The sequence below is a fragment of the Gekko japonicus genome, unplaced genomic scaffold, assembly GCF_001447785.1.
Source record: "Gekko japonicus isolate JY-2015 unplaced genomic scaffold, Gekko_japonicus_V1.1 scaffold794, whole genome shotgun sequence".
Lineage (NCBI taxonomy): Eukaryota > Metazoa > Chordata > Lepidosauria > Squamata > Gekkonidae > Gekko > Gekko japonicus.
This window is the reverse complement of record NW_015164692.1, coordinates 584,939-599,647: the sequence shown is the minus strand read 5'-3', so window position 1 is coordinate 599,647 and position 14,709 is coordinate 584,939. Positions and strand designations below refer to the sequence as shown.

At 46.1% G+C, this 14,709-nt stretch overlaps 1 protein-coding gene across 1 annotated transcript in view; it reads right to left on the bottom strand.

Moving 5' to 3' along the window:
* Positions 1-1,899: 1,899 nt before the first annotated feature.
* The window catches only part of DNAJA2 (DnaJ heat shock protein family (Hsp40) member A2), a 28,557-nt gene continuing 15,747 nt past the window's right edge, over positions 1,900-14,709 (bottom strand). The window contains exons 6-10 of the mRNA XM_015409417.1: positions 14,597-14,709; positions 9,685-9,881; positions 7,929-8,073; positions 7,365-7,492; positions 1,900-2,468 (exon numbers count right to left, since the gene is read on the bottom strand). The exon at positions 14,597-14,709 is cut by the window's right edge and continues 36 nt beyond it. Coding sequence (XP_015264903.1) covers positions 2,280-2,468; positions 7,365-7,492; positions 7,929-8,073; positions 9,685-9,881; positions 14,597-14,709 — 772 coding nt within the window. The 3' untranslated portion in view covers positions 1,900-2,279. The remainder of the gene's footprint in view (positions 2,469-7,364; positions 7,493-7,928; positions 8,074-9,684; positions 9,882-14,596) is intronic.

The window sequence follows — 14,709 nt, the reverse complement described above, 5'->3', positions numbered from 1 at the left end:
CTGCACCACAATTGCATTCGGGTCTTTGTATTTCGCCCCAGTTAACACAAGAACATAAGAGACGCCAATGTTGGATCAGGCCAAAGGCCCATCCAGTCCCAACACTCTGTGTCACACAGTGGCCAGAAATACCAGTACCATCAGGAGGTCCACCAGTGGAGCCAGGACATTAGAAGCCCTCCCACTGTTGACCCCCCCCCAAGCACCAAGATGACAGAGCATCACTTGCCCCAGAGCCCCTATCTATACCTTGTAGCTAATAGCCACTGATGGACCTCTGCTCCATATGCTTATCTAATTCCCTTTTGAAGCCGTCCATGCTTGCAGCACTCTGTCACAGTGGCCAAAAATACCAGGTGCCATCAGGAGGTCCGCCAGTGGGGCCAGGACACTAGAAGACCTCCCACTGTTGCCCCCCCTCAAGCACCAAGAATACAGAGCATCCCTTGTCCCAGACCGAGAGTTCCTATCTATACCTTGTGGCTAATAGCTACTGATGGACCTCTGCTCCATATGTCTATCCAGTTCCCTTTTGAAGCTGTCCGTGTTTGTAGCCGCCACCACTTCCTGTGGCAGTGAATTCCAAGTGTTAATCACTCTTTGGGTGAAGAAGTACTTCCTTTTATCCATTCTAACCTGACCGCTCAGCAGTTTCATGGAGTGCCCACGAGTTCTTGTATTGTGAGAAGGGGAGAAAAGTACCTTTCTCTACCTGCTCTTTCCCATGCATAATCTTATAAACCTCGATCATGTCACCCCTCAGTCGTCGTTTCTCCAAGCTAAAGAGCCCTAAGCGCTTTAACCTTTCCTCATAGGGGAAGTGTTCCAACCCTTTCATCATTTGAGTTGCCCTTTTCTGCACTTTTTCCAAAGCTATAATATCCTTTTTAAGGTGTGGTGACCAGAAAAGGATCACCTTTTCATCTGCCAAAGCCTGTTTGAATTCTGTTAGCTGTCTTCCAGTTTGGTGTAGTGGTTAGGAGTGTGGACTCTAATCTGGAGAACTGGGTTTGATCCTCCAACGTGCAGCTGCTGCAGGCCCATAGCTACAGTGGGGCCTCTCGGGGCTAGGCCCCCTGAGTTTCTGGCAAGGTCCCACGACTTCCCATCCAGCCCAGGGCCCCTGAGGGGTGGCAGGTGCAGAGGAGGCTGAATAAAGCCTGCCCCCACCTCCCAACTGCTGGTATTCCAAGGAGGTCTCCAATCCAAGGATTTGCTGGAGAAGACCCCCGTCCCAGCTGCTGCCCTACCTCAGGGTACGCAGATGCCGGCCGCCAGTGTTCCCTCTAAGCTGAGCTAGTGTGAGCTAGCTCACATTTCTTTAGCCTCCGGCTCACACATTTTTGTCTTAGCTCAGGAAGGACAGCTACAGAGCAAACTAATTTATGCAGTAGCCAAATTGCTTGCTCACAATTTTAATGCCAGTAGCTCACAAAGTAGAATTTCTGCTCACAAGACTCGACAGCTTAGAGGGAACATTGGCAGTGACATGTGGCCCCCCCGCGAGGCCCCGCCTTGCCCCCCCCCCCCCTTCTGATCCATCCAATTTGCAGCCCCCACCACTACATTTTTAAGGCACGGATTTAACAAAAGGAGGAAGATAGGAGGCAGGGTTATCATACACCAACGGCTTTTATTTCGTTTCAGAAACCTTCCACAAGATGGTAAAAGACTTTTACAACAGCTTCCAATTTTGTCTCCCATGGTTCTTCCCCCGTCCGTTCTAACCCACAGTGTGCAAAGCCCGTTTACTTACCATGCATCTAGAGTGATAGATACAGGCTATGAAGTTTTTCTTTTAAGTCTATTTTTGTAGCAGCTTACGCAGGTGCAGCCAAATACCAAGCTTCGGGACAAAGTTTTACACAAGAAACCTTTACAATGTAGAATCTGAATTTCTTTTTTTCTTAAAATATGGAACTTAAAATCTACACAAAACTGGTAAAAATCAAGCACAAGTACAAGGACTGAAACTTAACCCAGGTGAGAAGGAGCCTCGTCTTCCGTTCAAGTGCCTTTATTTCTGCTACAGAACAGTCAAAAAAAAAAAAAATGAAGATGTAAGCTTTCGTGGTTAGTTTAAATTATACACTCTGTAGATACTATGGACCAATTTAAAAGTTACACATACAGCAAGAGATGTCCATTTTGGGGTTCGTGTGGATTGCTTTATTTTTATACAACCCAACTGGATTGCTGAAAACAGGTCAGGCAAAATTCGAAGAGAAAAATCCATGTGTAACTTCCCCCCAACCCACCCTGGACAAAACTTTTTTCCTTTACTGATGGGCACACTGAACCCCAGGTCCATGATGGCCGCTCTCCTCGTCCGAGCTGTCGTTGTAAGCTTCGCGCCTCTGGCCGCCCCCTGAGCCACGGGTGGCATCGAATTCTTGAAGATCTACTTCCTCTGCCTCACTAATTATGTTGGGGACTTCTGGTCTGGCAGGCAGAAGATCTTCAAGTTCCTTTAATGAAACAGAGAAAAGAGTGATGTATGAATTTTTTTTTAAAAGGTTTATGTCATTTCGTGTAGTGGTTAAGAGCGTGCGGACTCTAATCTGGGAGAACTGGGTTTGATTCCCCACTCCTCCGCATGCAGCTGCTGGTGTGACCTTGGGTCAGTTGCAAGTTCTTTCAGAGCCGTTCTCTCAAGGGCAGTTCTGTAGAGAGCTCTCTCAGCGTCAGCTGCCTCACAGGGTGTCTGTTGTGGGGAGGGGAAAGGAAAGGGATTGTCAGCCGCTCTGAGACTCCTTTGGGTATTGAAGGGCGGGGTATAAATCCAATCTCCTTCATTTATACCCCAAGGGAAGCCATTGTTCCCCTCTTCTCTGCTTTATCGTAATCCTGTGAAGAAGATGAGGCTGAGAGGGTGTGACTGGCTTGAGATCACCCAGCGAACCTCCAGTGTGGTGTCGTGGTTAAGAGCGGCGGACTCAGGTCTGGAGAATGGTTTTGATCCCCCACTCCTTCGCGTAAAGCCAGCCGGGTGACCTTGGGTCAGTCAGAGCTCTCTCAGCCCCGCCTACTTCACGGGTGTCTGTTGGGAGAGGAAGGGAAGGGGATTGTGAGCCGCTCCGACTCCTTCGGGTAGTGAAAAGCAGGGTATAAAGCCAACTCTTCTGCTTCTTCTTCCATGGCAGAGTGAGGATTTGAACCCGGGCCTCCCAGGTCCTAGTCTGACGCGCTAACCACCCAGGTGAACTTTGTACACACAGACATGCTTCCCCAATACATGGTTAAGGCAAACAACACACCCCTCCCCCCTGGGAGTCCTGGCTCTGCTTTGGGTGTCCTTCGGCACAACGTTCCTACTTCGTCGGCGTTTGTGTCCTGGAGCTAATCCGAGGAGTACTGGAAATTCTACACACGGCAGGAGAATGGCCCTAGCCCTGATCCGTACATGCCTGCCCGAGAACTTGGGCAAGGGGCCGCACAGAGTTCTGCCTACTGTGAGTGGCCTCTTGCGAAGGCATAAAACGACGCCTAAGATTTATCTGCAGTGCGCTCCTCAAGAAACAGCCCTCCCGGGAGGCAGAAATGCTTTGCTCAAGGGCACGCTTTTGGATCAAATCCAACATACACACGATAAAACATTTTTATACATACTCAAAATTTCCTGGATTTCAGGTTCTCTTTTAAAAATGGGGCGCCTGCAAGTAAAGCTGTTACTTCAAACCCTCTACAGCTCCAAAGGTGTTTTTCTTGTTGTTGATGTTGCTAAGGTGCTCATAGCAAGTGGAAATTAAGCACCAGAACGATTCAAATGTATAGCCTCTTTTTGTCAATCGAATCGAAGACCGATGCCAGATCGACAAAGCACTGCATACAGAGCTTTGGTAGGGCCCGACATTGCTGATTTGGCCAGTTGGTAACAGGTATGGCAATGATTTATTGTCCCTAGACCTTTCCTAAAATCTGCTTGATGGGGATGTATAAATCTACTGTCGAGGATCCAGTCCTCTAATCTCCTCAGCAGATACTTCCCATATAATTTGGACGCCATGTCTAAGAGGCTTATAGGACGATAGTTTTGGGGGTTTGACCTGTCCCACTTTTTGTGAATAGGGACCACAATGCTAAGTTTCCACCCTAAAGGGAATGTGCCTGAATTGTTGATTTGGGTAAATAGCTTGGTCAATACCGGGACCCACCATCCAGGGAAGGACCTAATGAGATCAGCTGGAACCAAGTCCTCCCCTGGGGAATAGCCTCTTTCTAGCCAAATACAAACAACTGTACACTCTAGGGAACTGCGGGTATACAATTCACTACGGCCCACTGACTGTGTCAGCTGCGTTAAGAGGTTGTGCCACATTCTTTTCAGAGAACGGCTGGAGTGTCTGGTCAGCATCTCCTACTACAAACACTGTGAGGGAGGCTGGGCTGAGAGGGTGTGACTGGGCCCAAGGCCACCCAGCAAGTTTCCACTGCAGAGCGGGGATTCGAACCTGGGTCTCGCAGACCCTAGTCTGACACTATGACCTCTACACCATGCTGGCTCTCAAGGTTCAAACGTTTTCATGAGTGGCTCAGGGGAACGCTTTCTCAGCCCTTAGCCATCAAGCCCTCTCCTGCAAATGAGATTTATCCTTATCATTTGGACACGTAGGAAGGACGCTCGAGAGATTTCACAAGGATGTGAACAACTTCCACCACCACCCCATCATCATCAAACTGAGCATGGACTAATCTATGCAGCAGGTACATTTTTCGGGGCATCATTATGCAGCCATGTGGTGGCTGAGCCAGTGGGCACCCATCTACGGCCTCCCTGAGGTTGCCGTCACCCGTCTACTGGCCACCGACAACTGGCCTTCAACTCACAGTACCATCGGGCCAGAATTTTATAGCCAACTGACGCTCTTTCAAGCTGTACCCCATTGTTTTAATTGTTAGAATGTTTTATTGTGTTTTAACGTTTTAAACTGAAACTGTATTTATTCTAATGATGTTACCCGCCCGCAGGATGGGTGGGATATAAATGCAAATAAATAAATAATCTTATACTAGCAATCCACTGAGTGCTATACATATCTGCACGCGTCTGCCTACCACCCAAAGCATACCAAGCACTTTCGTAAAATCAAGCACTGCATTACAACCGCATTTGCTCTAAATCACTCAGACAGGGCCTCTTGCCTCAAGAGCTTATAGCAAGGCCCCGACCTGGCAAAAATGCAAACCCCCCCCCCCAAAAAAGAGTTTATAGCAGGCATTCTTAGAATTACAATACCCACCCCATGAAGTAAAGGAACAGACTGAGAAAGCTAGAATAGTTACCAGAAAATAGCCTCCTCCAAGGCAAACCCAAAAGCAGGCGACAGGCCACCACTGCTTATAGCTCAAACTGGTCCAACACATCATCATTAATGAACACTAGGCTGTAACGGATAACTGCACCTTTCTCTCCTGTGCCTTTCCCTTTGCTCCCCCGGTTCCCCATCATAACACATTTGGACAGTCTCTGAAACCCAAAACACCCATCACCCACAACCGTGGGTCACCTAATGTAGACACAAACTCCGGAACCACACCTTGCAACAAATCTCAATGCCCGCTTTGTACTCATATACAATCAAGCAACACAACCACAGAACCTAATATGAACACGCATGGAGCTGCAGTCTACAGACCATTAGTTCTTCAAGGTCAGGACCACCTACTCAGACTGGCAATGGCTCTCCAGGGTCGCAGGCTGAGGTCTTTCCCATCATCTACTGCCTGGTCCTTTCAAATGAAGATGCCGGGGATTGAACCTGGGATCATCTGCATGCAAAGCAGAGACTCTTCTGCTGAGCCACGGCCTCCCCAACCCCCCGTATCAACTACACCACCCTGGGCACCTTCACTTACTCGTCCTCCAAGGTGATGTATGCCATCACACATCAGCAATGCCCTTCTACCCTCTGCACAGCACAAACAGGTCAATCCTTATGCAGAAGCATAAACGGACACAGAACGCAACAGTCAGAAGGCAGTGGGTGAATACTTTAACCTTTCAGGGCATTCTGCTGCCGATCTAAGCCACTGTTTCCTTACAGAACTCTGAACGGGAAATCCAACGTGAAATAATGCGTTCAAATAGTCTACACCATCCCTCTCCCTCTCCTGTTGTTTACAAGGACTTCAGGTTCCTTGCTTGCACAAAGTGCTAGTATTCTGCAAAGCGTACACCTTGATTAGTTCAGCTATACCTCCAACACTCCCTGCGTATCGTGTTTCATCCTATACCTTCCTAGATCAGATTTTATGTTAATCTTACTTCGCTCTATCCACAGCTGGGAGTGGCCCTTACCCATTCCGAGTGGACTGACTACCCTTCCGTTGAGTCGGAGCTAGAGACGTGAAGGCCAGGAAAAAACCCGGAAAAATTCGGGGGGAAACTGGTTTTTTTCCTGAAGCCTTTTTTGTCTTTTTCAAAAAAATTGGAAAAGTTGAAAAAAGAAAAGAAAAAAAATTGATTATGGAACGTTTTATTTTAACATGATGAATAAAATATTTTAAGACAAGGTGTTCAAATATTTTCCAAATCATTTCTAAAAAATATATATTTACGGTATCAGATTGATCTAATTTCTGTGCACTGAGGACAAGCAAGTCCTAGGTTACAAACTGAACTCTCCAATGCAAGAACAAGATGCATTTCTTCCTTTAAGAGGTGCTATTGTCAGAAGAAAAGAAAAAGGTTTCAGTTTTGTATTTGTATGTGGGTGGGTATTCTGTTTGCAATAATTGTTTGGATATACTATATTTTTAATATGCTAGTTGTGATAATTTCATGCCAAGTAAAAATGTCCATAGTCATATTTTATGTTCCTAAAGTAGCAGAATGACTTTCAACCTACAAAAGACAAAAGAAATGCTAATGTAGCATTTTTCCCCAATTTTCCCGAAAGTTTCCGGTTTTTTCCAGAAAAAAACGAACTGTGGAAAAACCGGGGTTTTTTTCGAGCTTCAAAATTTCCGGAAATTTTACATCTCTAGTCGGAGCTTGAGCCGGCCTCTCTTTGTAACCGGCCTCTCTTTGTAACCATTGTTTGCTGCCGTTAACATAAGTTTATCTGCCTTGCGGATGAACACTTTGTGCATCTGAGGAAGTGAGCTCTGACTCACAAAAGTTGATGCTGGAATCAGGTTTGTTTGTCTTTTGAGTTTTATTTAGCCGTGATTCAGCACTGCTCAATATTCACTAAGGAATGTTCTCACCGTAAGCGAAGAAGCAATCTCATGACTAATCCACTGAAGCAGTCAATATGCTGACTCAAATTTATTCCGATCATAGCTGGGCATTGTGAGAAAATATCTGTGTACTATGCTGCACAGCATCGCACATAGGGTGTGAGCCACCACGGGATACTTACTGTGAGTTTTTCTGGGCTAATCCAGTTGTTTTCAGGAAACTGCACATCAAACTTTATATAAAGGTCCCCCTTTTCAAAGGGATTACGGTACTGTGGCATTCCTTCCCCTCGAACGACACGGACACAGCCTGTAGTTCACAAAATGACAGAGACACGGTAAGAAGAAGAGGACATTGGATTTATACCCCGCCCTTCACTACCCAAAGGAGTCTCAGAGCAGCTTACAAACTCCTTCCCCTTCCCACAACAGACACCCTGTGAGGTAGGTGGGGCTGAGAGAGCTCTTCACAGAGACTGCTCTTTTTCAAGAACAGCTCTTATCAGAACTATGGCTTGCCCAAGGTCATCCAGTAGGTGCAAGCGGAGGAGTGGGGGATCAAACCCAGTTCTCCCAGATTAGAGTCCGCACACTTAACCACTACACCAAACTGGCTCTGTGTAACTATTAATGGTAGTTACAATGCTACTGATCCCCCACCCCCCTTCAGGCAAAGATGAGGGCCAAGACAAGCACAGAGGATGATCTTCGCCATCCAGAGGCCTCTAGGTAAAGTCAGTTGTTACCTGGTTCAATTACTTTTCCCGGAGGATATTTCACCACAATCTGACGTCCGTCAAGGTGCTTAAACGTGAACTGGAAGCCACACAGTGCTTCAACAAGTCCTATCTTGTGCGTCATGTGCAAGTCGTTCCCATCTCTCTGGAACATCTTCGAAAAGAAAAGAAAAAAGGATCTGGAAGTCTGTGTGACAATAACCCCATGAGAGTGGGTGGGCTTTCCAATAACCCAACAAAAAACCCCATGTGTAAGAACATAAGAGAAGCTACGCTGGATCAGGCCGATGGCCCATCCAGTCCAACACTCTGGGTCACACAGTGGCCAAAAGCCAGGTGTAATTTGATGGCTCAGCTCACAAGGAAAGGGAGACCAACACAAGCCATTGTATTTATTCACTTTCTTTATACCCCGGCCTTTCTCCCAGCTGGGGACCCAAAGCCGCTCACATCGTTCTCCTTCGTTTTATCATCACAACAACCCTGTGAGGTAGGTGAGGCTACGAGACTGACTGGCCCAAGGTCACCCAGCAAGCTTCTATGGCACAGTGGGAATTCGAAGCTGGGTTTCCCAGATACTAGTCCAGCACTGTAACCGCCGCACCAAGCTGGCTCTCATTTTACCAGGATAGTCAGGACAGCAAAAGAGCAGCGGCATCTCACAGAAGGATGACTTCTCTTACAAAAGATGCCCAATGCCAGCTTGTCTGGTTTTCAGAGAGTGAACCTGGAATATTATTATTTTATTAGGCTACCTTTAGTCCACCTTTTTTGCTCAGACTAAGGGCGATTCTGCCTCTGGCATTCGCTCCACACTTTCTCAACAGGGAGGGAAAAGTGCAGCTCAAAACCACATTCAAATACATCGGGGCAACGCTGTACTGACTGCAAAGTCACCCCTGAACAGCCATATATCTATGCAGACGGTACCATAAAATCCGATGATCAGAGAAAGTGAAAGCGGCATGCAATGCAGAGGGGAATTTCTTTTCCAACATGGGTTTGGTAAAACAACAGAGGGAAAGCCAATGCAGATTCGCCCTAAAGGCAGATAAGCACAATAGCAGATTTCTATATATCTAAACAGCATGATAAAAAGTAGAGACATCACCCTGCCAACAAAAGTCCGCATGGTCAAAGCAATGGTATTCCCAGTAGTCATGTATGGCTGCGAGAATTGGACTATAAGGAAGGCCGAGCACCGAAGAATAGATTCTTTTGAACTATGCTGCTGGAGAAGACTCTTGAGAGTCCCTTAGACTGCAAGAAGATCAAATCAGTCCATCCTAAAAGAAATCAACCCTGACTGTTCCCTGGAAGGCCAGATACTGAAGCTGAAGCTCACATACTTTGGCCACCAAATGAGAAGGGAGCACTCACTGGAGAAGACCCTGATGCTGGGAAAGATTGAAGGTCAAAGAAGACGAGGACGGCAAAGGATGAGATGGTTAGACAGTGTCATAGATGCAACGAACATGAAATTGAGCAAACTTCAGAGGATGGCGGAAGACCAGAAGGCCTGGCGGGAGCTGGTCCATGGGGTCGCGAAGAGGCAGACTCGACTGTGCGACTGAACAACAACAAACATATCTTTTCTAGTGGACATGAGCTAAGTGGGCATAATCTGCAGAGGGGAAGCCTCACATGGTTTCCCCAACGTATCACCTGTTCCTTCAGTCAATCATCGCTGACCCTGTTGTTCCTGTGGTCAAGATGGTCAAACAGGCACAGACAAAACAGCGTTGTGTTTCAAATACGACGTTACCTCGTGCTCTTTTTCTTGGAGCAGGAGAACGATGTCCCCCGGCTCTACTCCTGGGGCTTGATCTGCTTCTCCGGTGAAGGTGATCCTCTGACCGTGCTTCATGCCTTTATCTACGTGGACTTCAAGGATCTTCACTTCTTTAATCACTTTCTTCCCTTCGCATTTTTTACAACGGTCTTTTTCGTTGATTACTTCCCCTGTGCACATTAAAAACAAAAATCAAAAAAGCATGTTAGGACTTCTGTGTTTTGCTTCCTTGCTTAGAAGCAAGGGGTCATAGCCTGCGGGCACCCAGTTCTTAGAAGTTCCCCTCCCAATATAGTTTCAAGTAGTATTGTATGAGGTTGTGTGTATCCAGATCAGTGATTCCCAGCTTATAGGAATAAGACAGGCTTTAAGGCACAAACTTCCTTGGATTCTACCCTGACACTTTCCCCCCCACTATGGGAATGGCTCGCCTGTTGCTCCCCCACGACCTTGTCCCCACACTTATCTGGTAAGAGCCATATCAGAATTATATGAAAAGGGATCATACAGGAGACCTTGGGAGCGGGAATGATACCGTTTACATATGACAACATTGCTGGAATAGCAAGCAGATCACTCTGAGACAAGGAGGGGCTGTGGCTGAGTGGCAAAGCCTCTGCTTGGCATGCGGAAGCTCCCAGGTTCAATCCCCGGCATCTCCAGTAAGGAACAGGTTCACAGGTGATGCAAAATATCTCAACCTATTGGCTATGACAGACAAAGCCCTTCACGGCCTTGGTCCCTCTCCCCCACAACAGCTTTGCTAATCTGAGCGGGAACTTCTCCAGGTGCCAACTTGCAAATGGGCAAAATCAACAACGGCCCATACAAATAATTTCAGGAGTTAGCCATGTTGGTCTGCAGTAGAACTAGAGATGTAAAATTTCCAGAAATTCTGAAGCTCGGAAAAAACGGAAATTTTTGGAAAAATTGAAAAAAATGCTACATTAGCATTTCTTTTGTTTTTTCTGGTTTGGAAGTCATTCTGTTACTTTAGGAACATAAAATATGACAATGGACATTTTTACTTGGCATGAAATTATCACAACTAGCATATTAAAAATCCAAACAATTATTACAAACAGAATACCCACCCACATGCAAAAACAAAACTGAAACTTTTTTATTTTCTTCTGACAATCGCACCTCCTAAAGGAAGAAATGCATCTTGTTCTTGCATTGGAGAGTTCGGTTTGTAACCTAGGACTTGCTTGTCCTCAGTGCACCGAAATTACATCAATCTGATACCACATATATATATATTAGAAATGATTTGGAAAGTATTTGAACACCTGGTCTTAAAATATTTTATTCATCATGTTAAAATAAAACGTTCCATAATCAATTTTTTCTCTTTGCTTTTTGCAATCTTTCCAATTTTTCGGAAAAAAACAAAAAGGCTTCAGGAAAAAACCCAGGTTTTTTCCGGGCCTTCACATCTCTAGGTAGAACTGTTAGTTCTGAGTCCAGTAGAACCTCAGAGACTAACAAGAGTTGACTTTGACTCTCGAAAGCTCGTGCTCTGTAACTCTGGTTGGTTTTATCAGGTGCTACTGGACTCAAATCCACCTGCCCATTCAAAATGTCACAAATCTAGCCAGAAATACAGGGGAATAGTTGCCGGACGTCACCATAAGGATTGCAGATGACGTTGTGGCACTCATAAATAGAACAAACCCTGCTTCTCGAGGAAGCCTGCCAAGAACGGAATCTAGAAGCCTGCAAGACGGAGCTCTTCCGCCAGGCGTTTGAATAGGAGCCGCCATCGCCATTGTACCACCAACGCTCCATGATTTCTGTACAGGGTCATCATGATGCGGGCACTTTGGGTGAAAATGGGACGTTTTAGGAGACGGCCATCTTGTTTTTAGGAGAGGAGCACCAAAAATTTGTTTATGACTGTGATGTGTTTAAATATTTTTAATGTTTTTACTGTTCTATTGTATGATTTGGTGATATGCCGTGTAAGCCGCCCTGAGCCTCCAGGGAGGGCGGGATAAAAATGTAAATAATAAGTAATAATAAATAAATAATAAATAGAAACTCAAGACTAGAACAGCCTTGAAGATCAGTAAGACGACAGACGGTAGCAACGCTGTAGTCTAGTGTAGATTAGAAGATGTCTAACAACCATTATCGATAGAGATTTCTTTAGGCCCAGGCACGGAAGCAACTGAGAACTGCAAGAACCTCCAACTTCACAGAAGTGATGATTCAAGGATGGGAGTATTGCTTGAGGGCCAGAAAATATTCTTAATTATGAGAACTTTGTGTTCATTATTTTTAAAGAGACTTTGTTAACATAAAAAGTAGCGAGAATGAACGTTATTTACATATTCTAAAAAGTCATTTCAAGTACAGACCTGGTATGGTGTTTGAAGTTATAAGAGGAGCCAAGAATGTGTGCCCTATCCAGGGGGACAGCTAGCTATCGTTTAGAGATGATTTTAAAATCCTCTTAATATGGGAAGTTGGACTGATTTGAGAGCTGCTTCTGAGAAGGGTCTCCTCACCTGTGTCCTGACTACTTTTGGAGTAAGAAGCTCTCATGGACTCACGTGATTGCTCTCCTTCAATTATTTACGTGACAGATCGAGTTGGGTAGCCGTGTGAGTCAGTCTGTAGCAGTAGAAAAGAGCAAGAGTCCAGGAGCACCGGAACGACTGTTAGCTCTTTGGGCACACCTTCAAAGGACGCCATCGCAAACAATCAACTGAGTAACATCCAGCACTTTACGAAAACTGAATTTGTAACTGAACTGAATTTTAAGTTGAATGGAATTGTTTTAGATGATTTTATGTGGATTTTAATTGTTGTTCATGTATTGATCTGTGTGAGCCGCCCTGAGCCTGCTTTGCGGGGAGGGCGGGGTACAAGTTGAATAAATAAAGACTAACAAAATATTTGGCAGGGTGGGAGCTTTCAAGAATCACCGCTCACTTCTTCAGATACAGATCTATGTAACAATGTAAAGGTAAAGGTTCCCTTGCTCGAAAGCCAGTCGAATCTGACTCTAGGGTTGCGGTGCTCATCTCCGTTTCAAAGCCGAAGAGCCAGCGCTGTCCGAAGACGTTTCCGTGGTCATGTGGCCGGCATGACTAAACACCAAGGTGCACGGAACACTGTTACCTTCCCACCGAAGTGGTACCTATTTATCTACTTGCAATTTCTTGCTTTCAAACTGCTAGGTTGGCAGGAGCTGGAACGAGAGATGGGAGCTCACTCCATCATGCGGCACACTCGGGTCTCGAACTGCTGAACTACCGACCTTCCACATCCTGCAGTTCAGCGTCTTAACCACTTGAGCCACCGCAGCTCCATGTAACAATGACAGATGGATATAATGATGCTTTGCTGATTTAGTCTATGTTAAGAATGCAATAATTATGCTTTAATTAAAAAAAGCTCAGAATCTAAGCAGAGACCCTTTAATGGAATTTACTTGTGCACTATACCCAGAATGAACCCACAGCATTACAGAGGTTTACCTCTGGCGAGGATTTAAAAGCTAGCTAGATGCCCAGGATTTCTTAAGTGCATGGCTATACCTGACTAGGGCCTGACAAGAGTCCTCCTGTGGTGGCCCCCACCTTATGGAACGGCCTGCCCGAGGTGGTCAGGAAGCCCCCCCCCCCAGCTTTTCGCGAACTATGCCACCACTGAATGGTTCAAGGCGGTCTTTCTGCACAGGCGAGAGGGTTGCACTGTGCAACATATGGGTCACAAACTTACTTGGATAAATGATTAGGGACTGGCCTATACTGCTGTTACAGCTCACTGTACACATCCGATCCTATTATGTCATTTTTTGCATTGCTTAATGTGTCATGTTAATACCGATGCTGTGTTTCGGTTCTCTCTGGTTGGTTCTGGACTTCTACCATCCTAACGCATACTGGGTGTCTCACTGTTCTGACTGTACTGATTCACCGCGCGTAATCCGCCTTGAGCCTTTGTGGGAAAGGCGGACGATAAATAATATATATAAATAAATAATAAACAAATCGGAAACCCTGGAGAGCCAGTGCCAGTCGGAGCAGGCAATACTGACTTTTATAGACCAATGGTCTGATTCAGTATAAAGCAGTTTCATGTGTGTTCCTGGGCCTAAGAAGGCACTACACCCAGCCATGACTGAGCCACTAATCCATGCCTCCTACCCCCCTCTGCATATCACACCTAATCCAAACATACCAGCTATTGTCATTCACCTGTCATTTGAAATCACTCTACCCTCCAATTATAAGAACAGTTGGACTCACATTCTAGCTGTATATTTATTTATTTAATTTATACCCCACCCTCCCCGACGAAGCATTGGAAGAAGTGAGCAGCGACTCACAGAAGTTCCTACTGGACTCTTGTTCTTTTCTACTGCTGCAGACAGACTCACACAGCTACCCATCTTGCTCTATCACCAAAGGAGCTCAGGGTGCTTGGGGGGCAACAGTGGGAGGGCTTCTAGAGTTCTGCCCCCGCTGGTGGACCTCCTCATGGCAGCTGGGTTTTGGCCACTGTGTGACCCAGAGTGTGGGACTGGATGGGCCATTATCCACCATGGCTTCTCTTATGTTCCTGAGCCAGCAACGATTCAATCGATCCCAAAGTCCAAAAATCTTGGAATATTCCCTGATGCTGCTTAAACTTGCATTGTAAAAGACAACAAGACTGAGAGATGCCATGAAGCATGCTGAAGACCTCTCTAAGCCATTCTACGGTTCCTGCTCCCAGTATTTATGAATTCCTTGCCTTGCAGAGCTGCAACCTAGTTTTGCATGACTACATGCCGATGGCCCAAATGGGTCCTTAACAGGGCATCCGGCCTGCCAAAACGCTAGGGATTCCAGACTGCTTTGCAGGTTTATGAAAGGACGGTCTGGCCTACCTTCTCCGTTGCAGTCGGAGCACACCGACTGCATCTGCTGCACCATCCCGGGAGCCAGCTGTCTGATCATGATGCGCACACCTCTGCCTCGGCAAGCCGAACACTTCTGAACC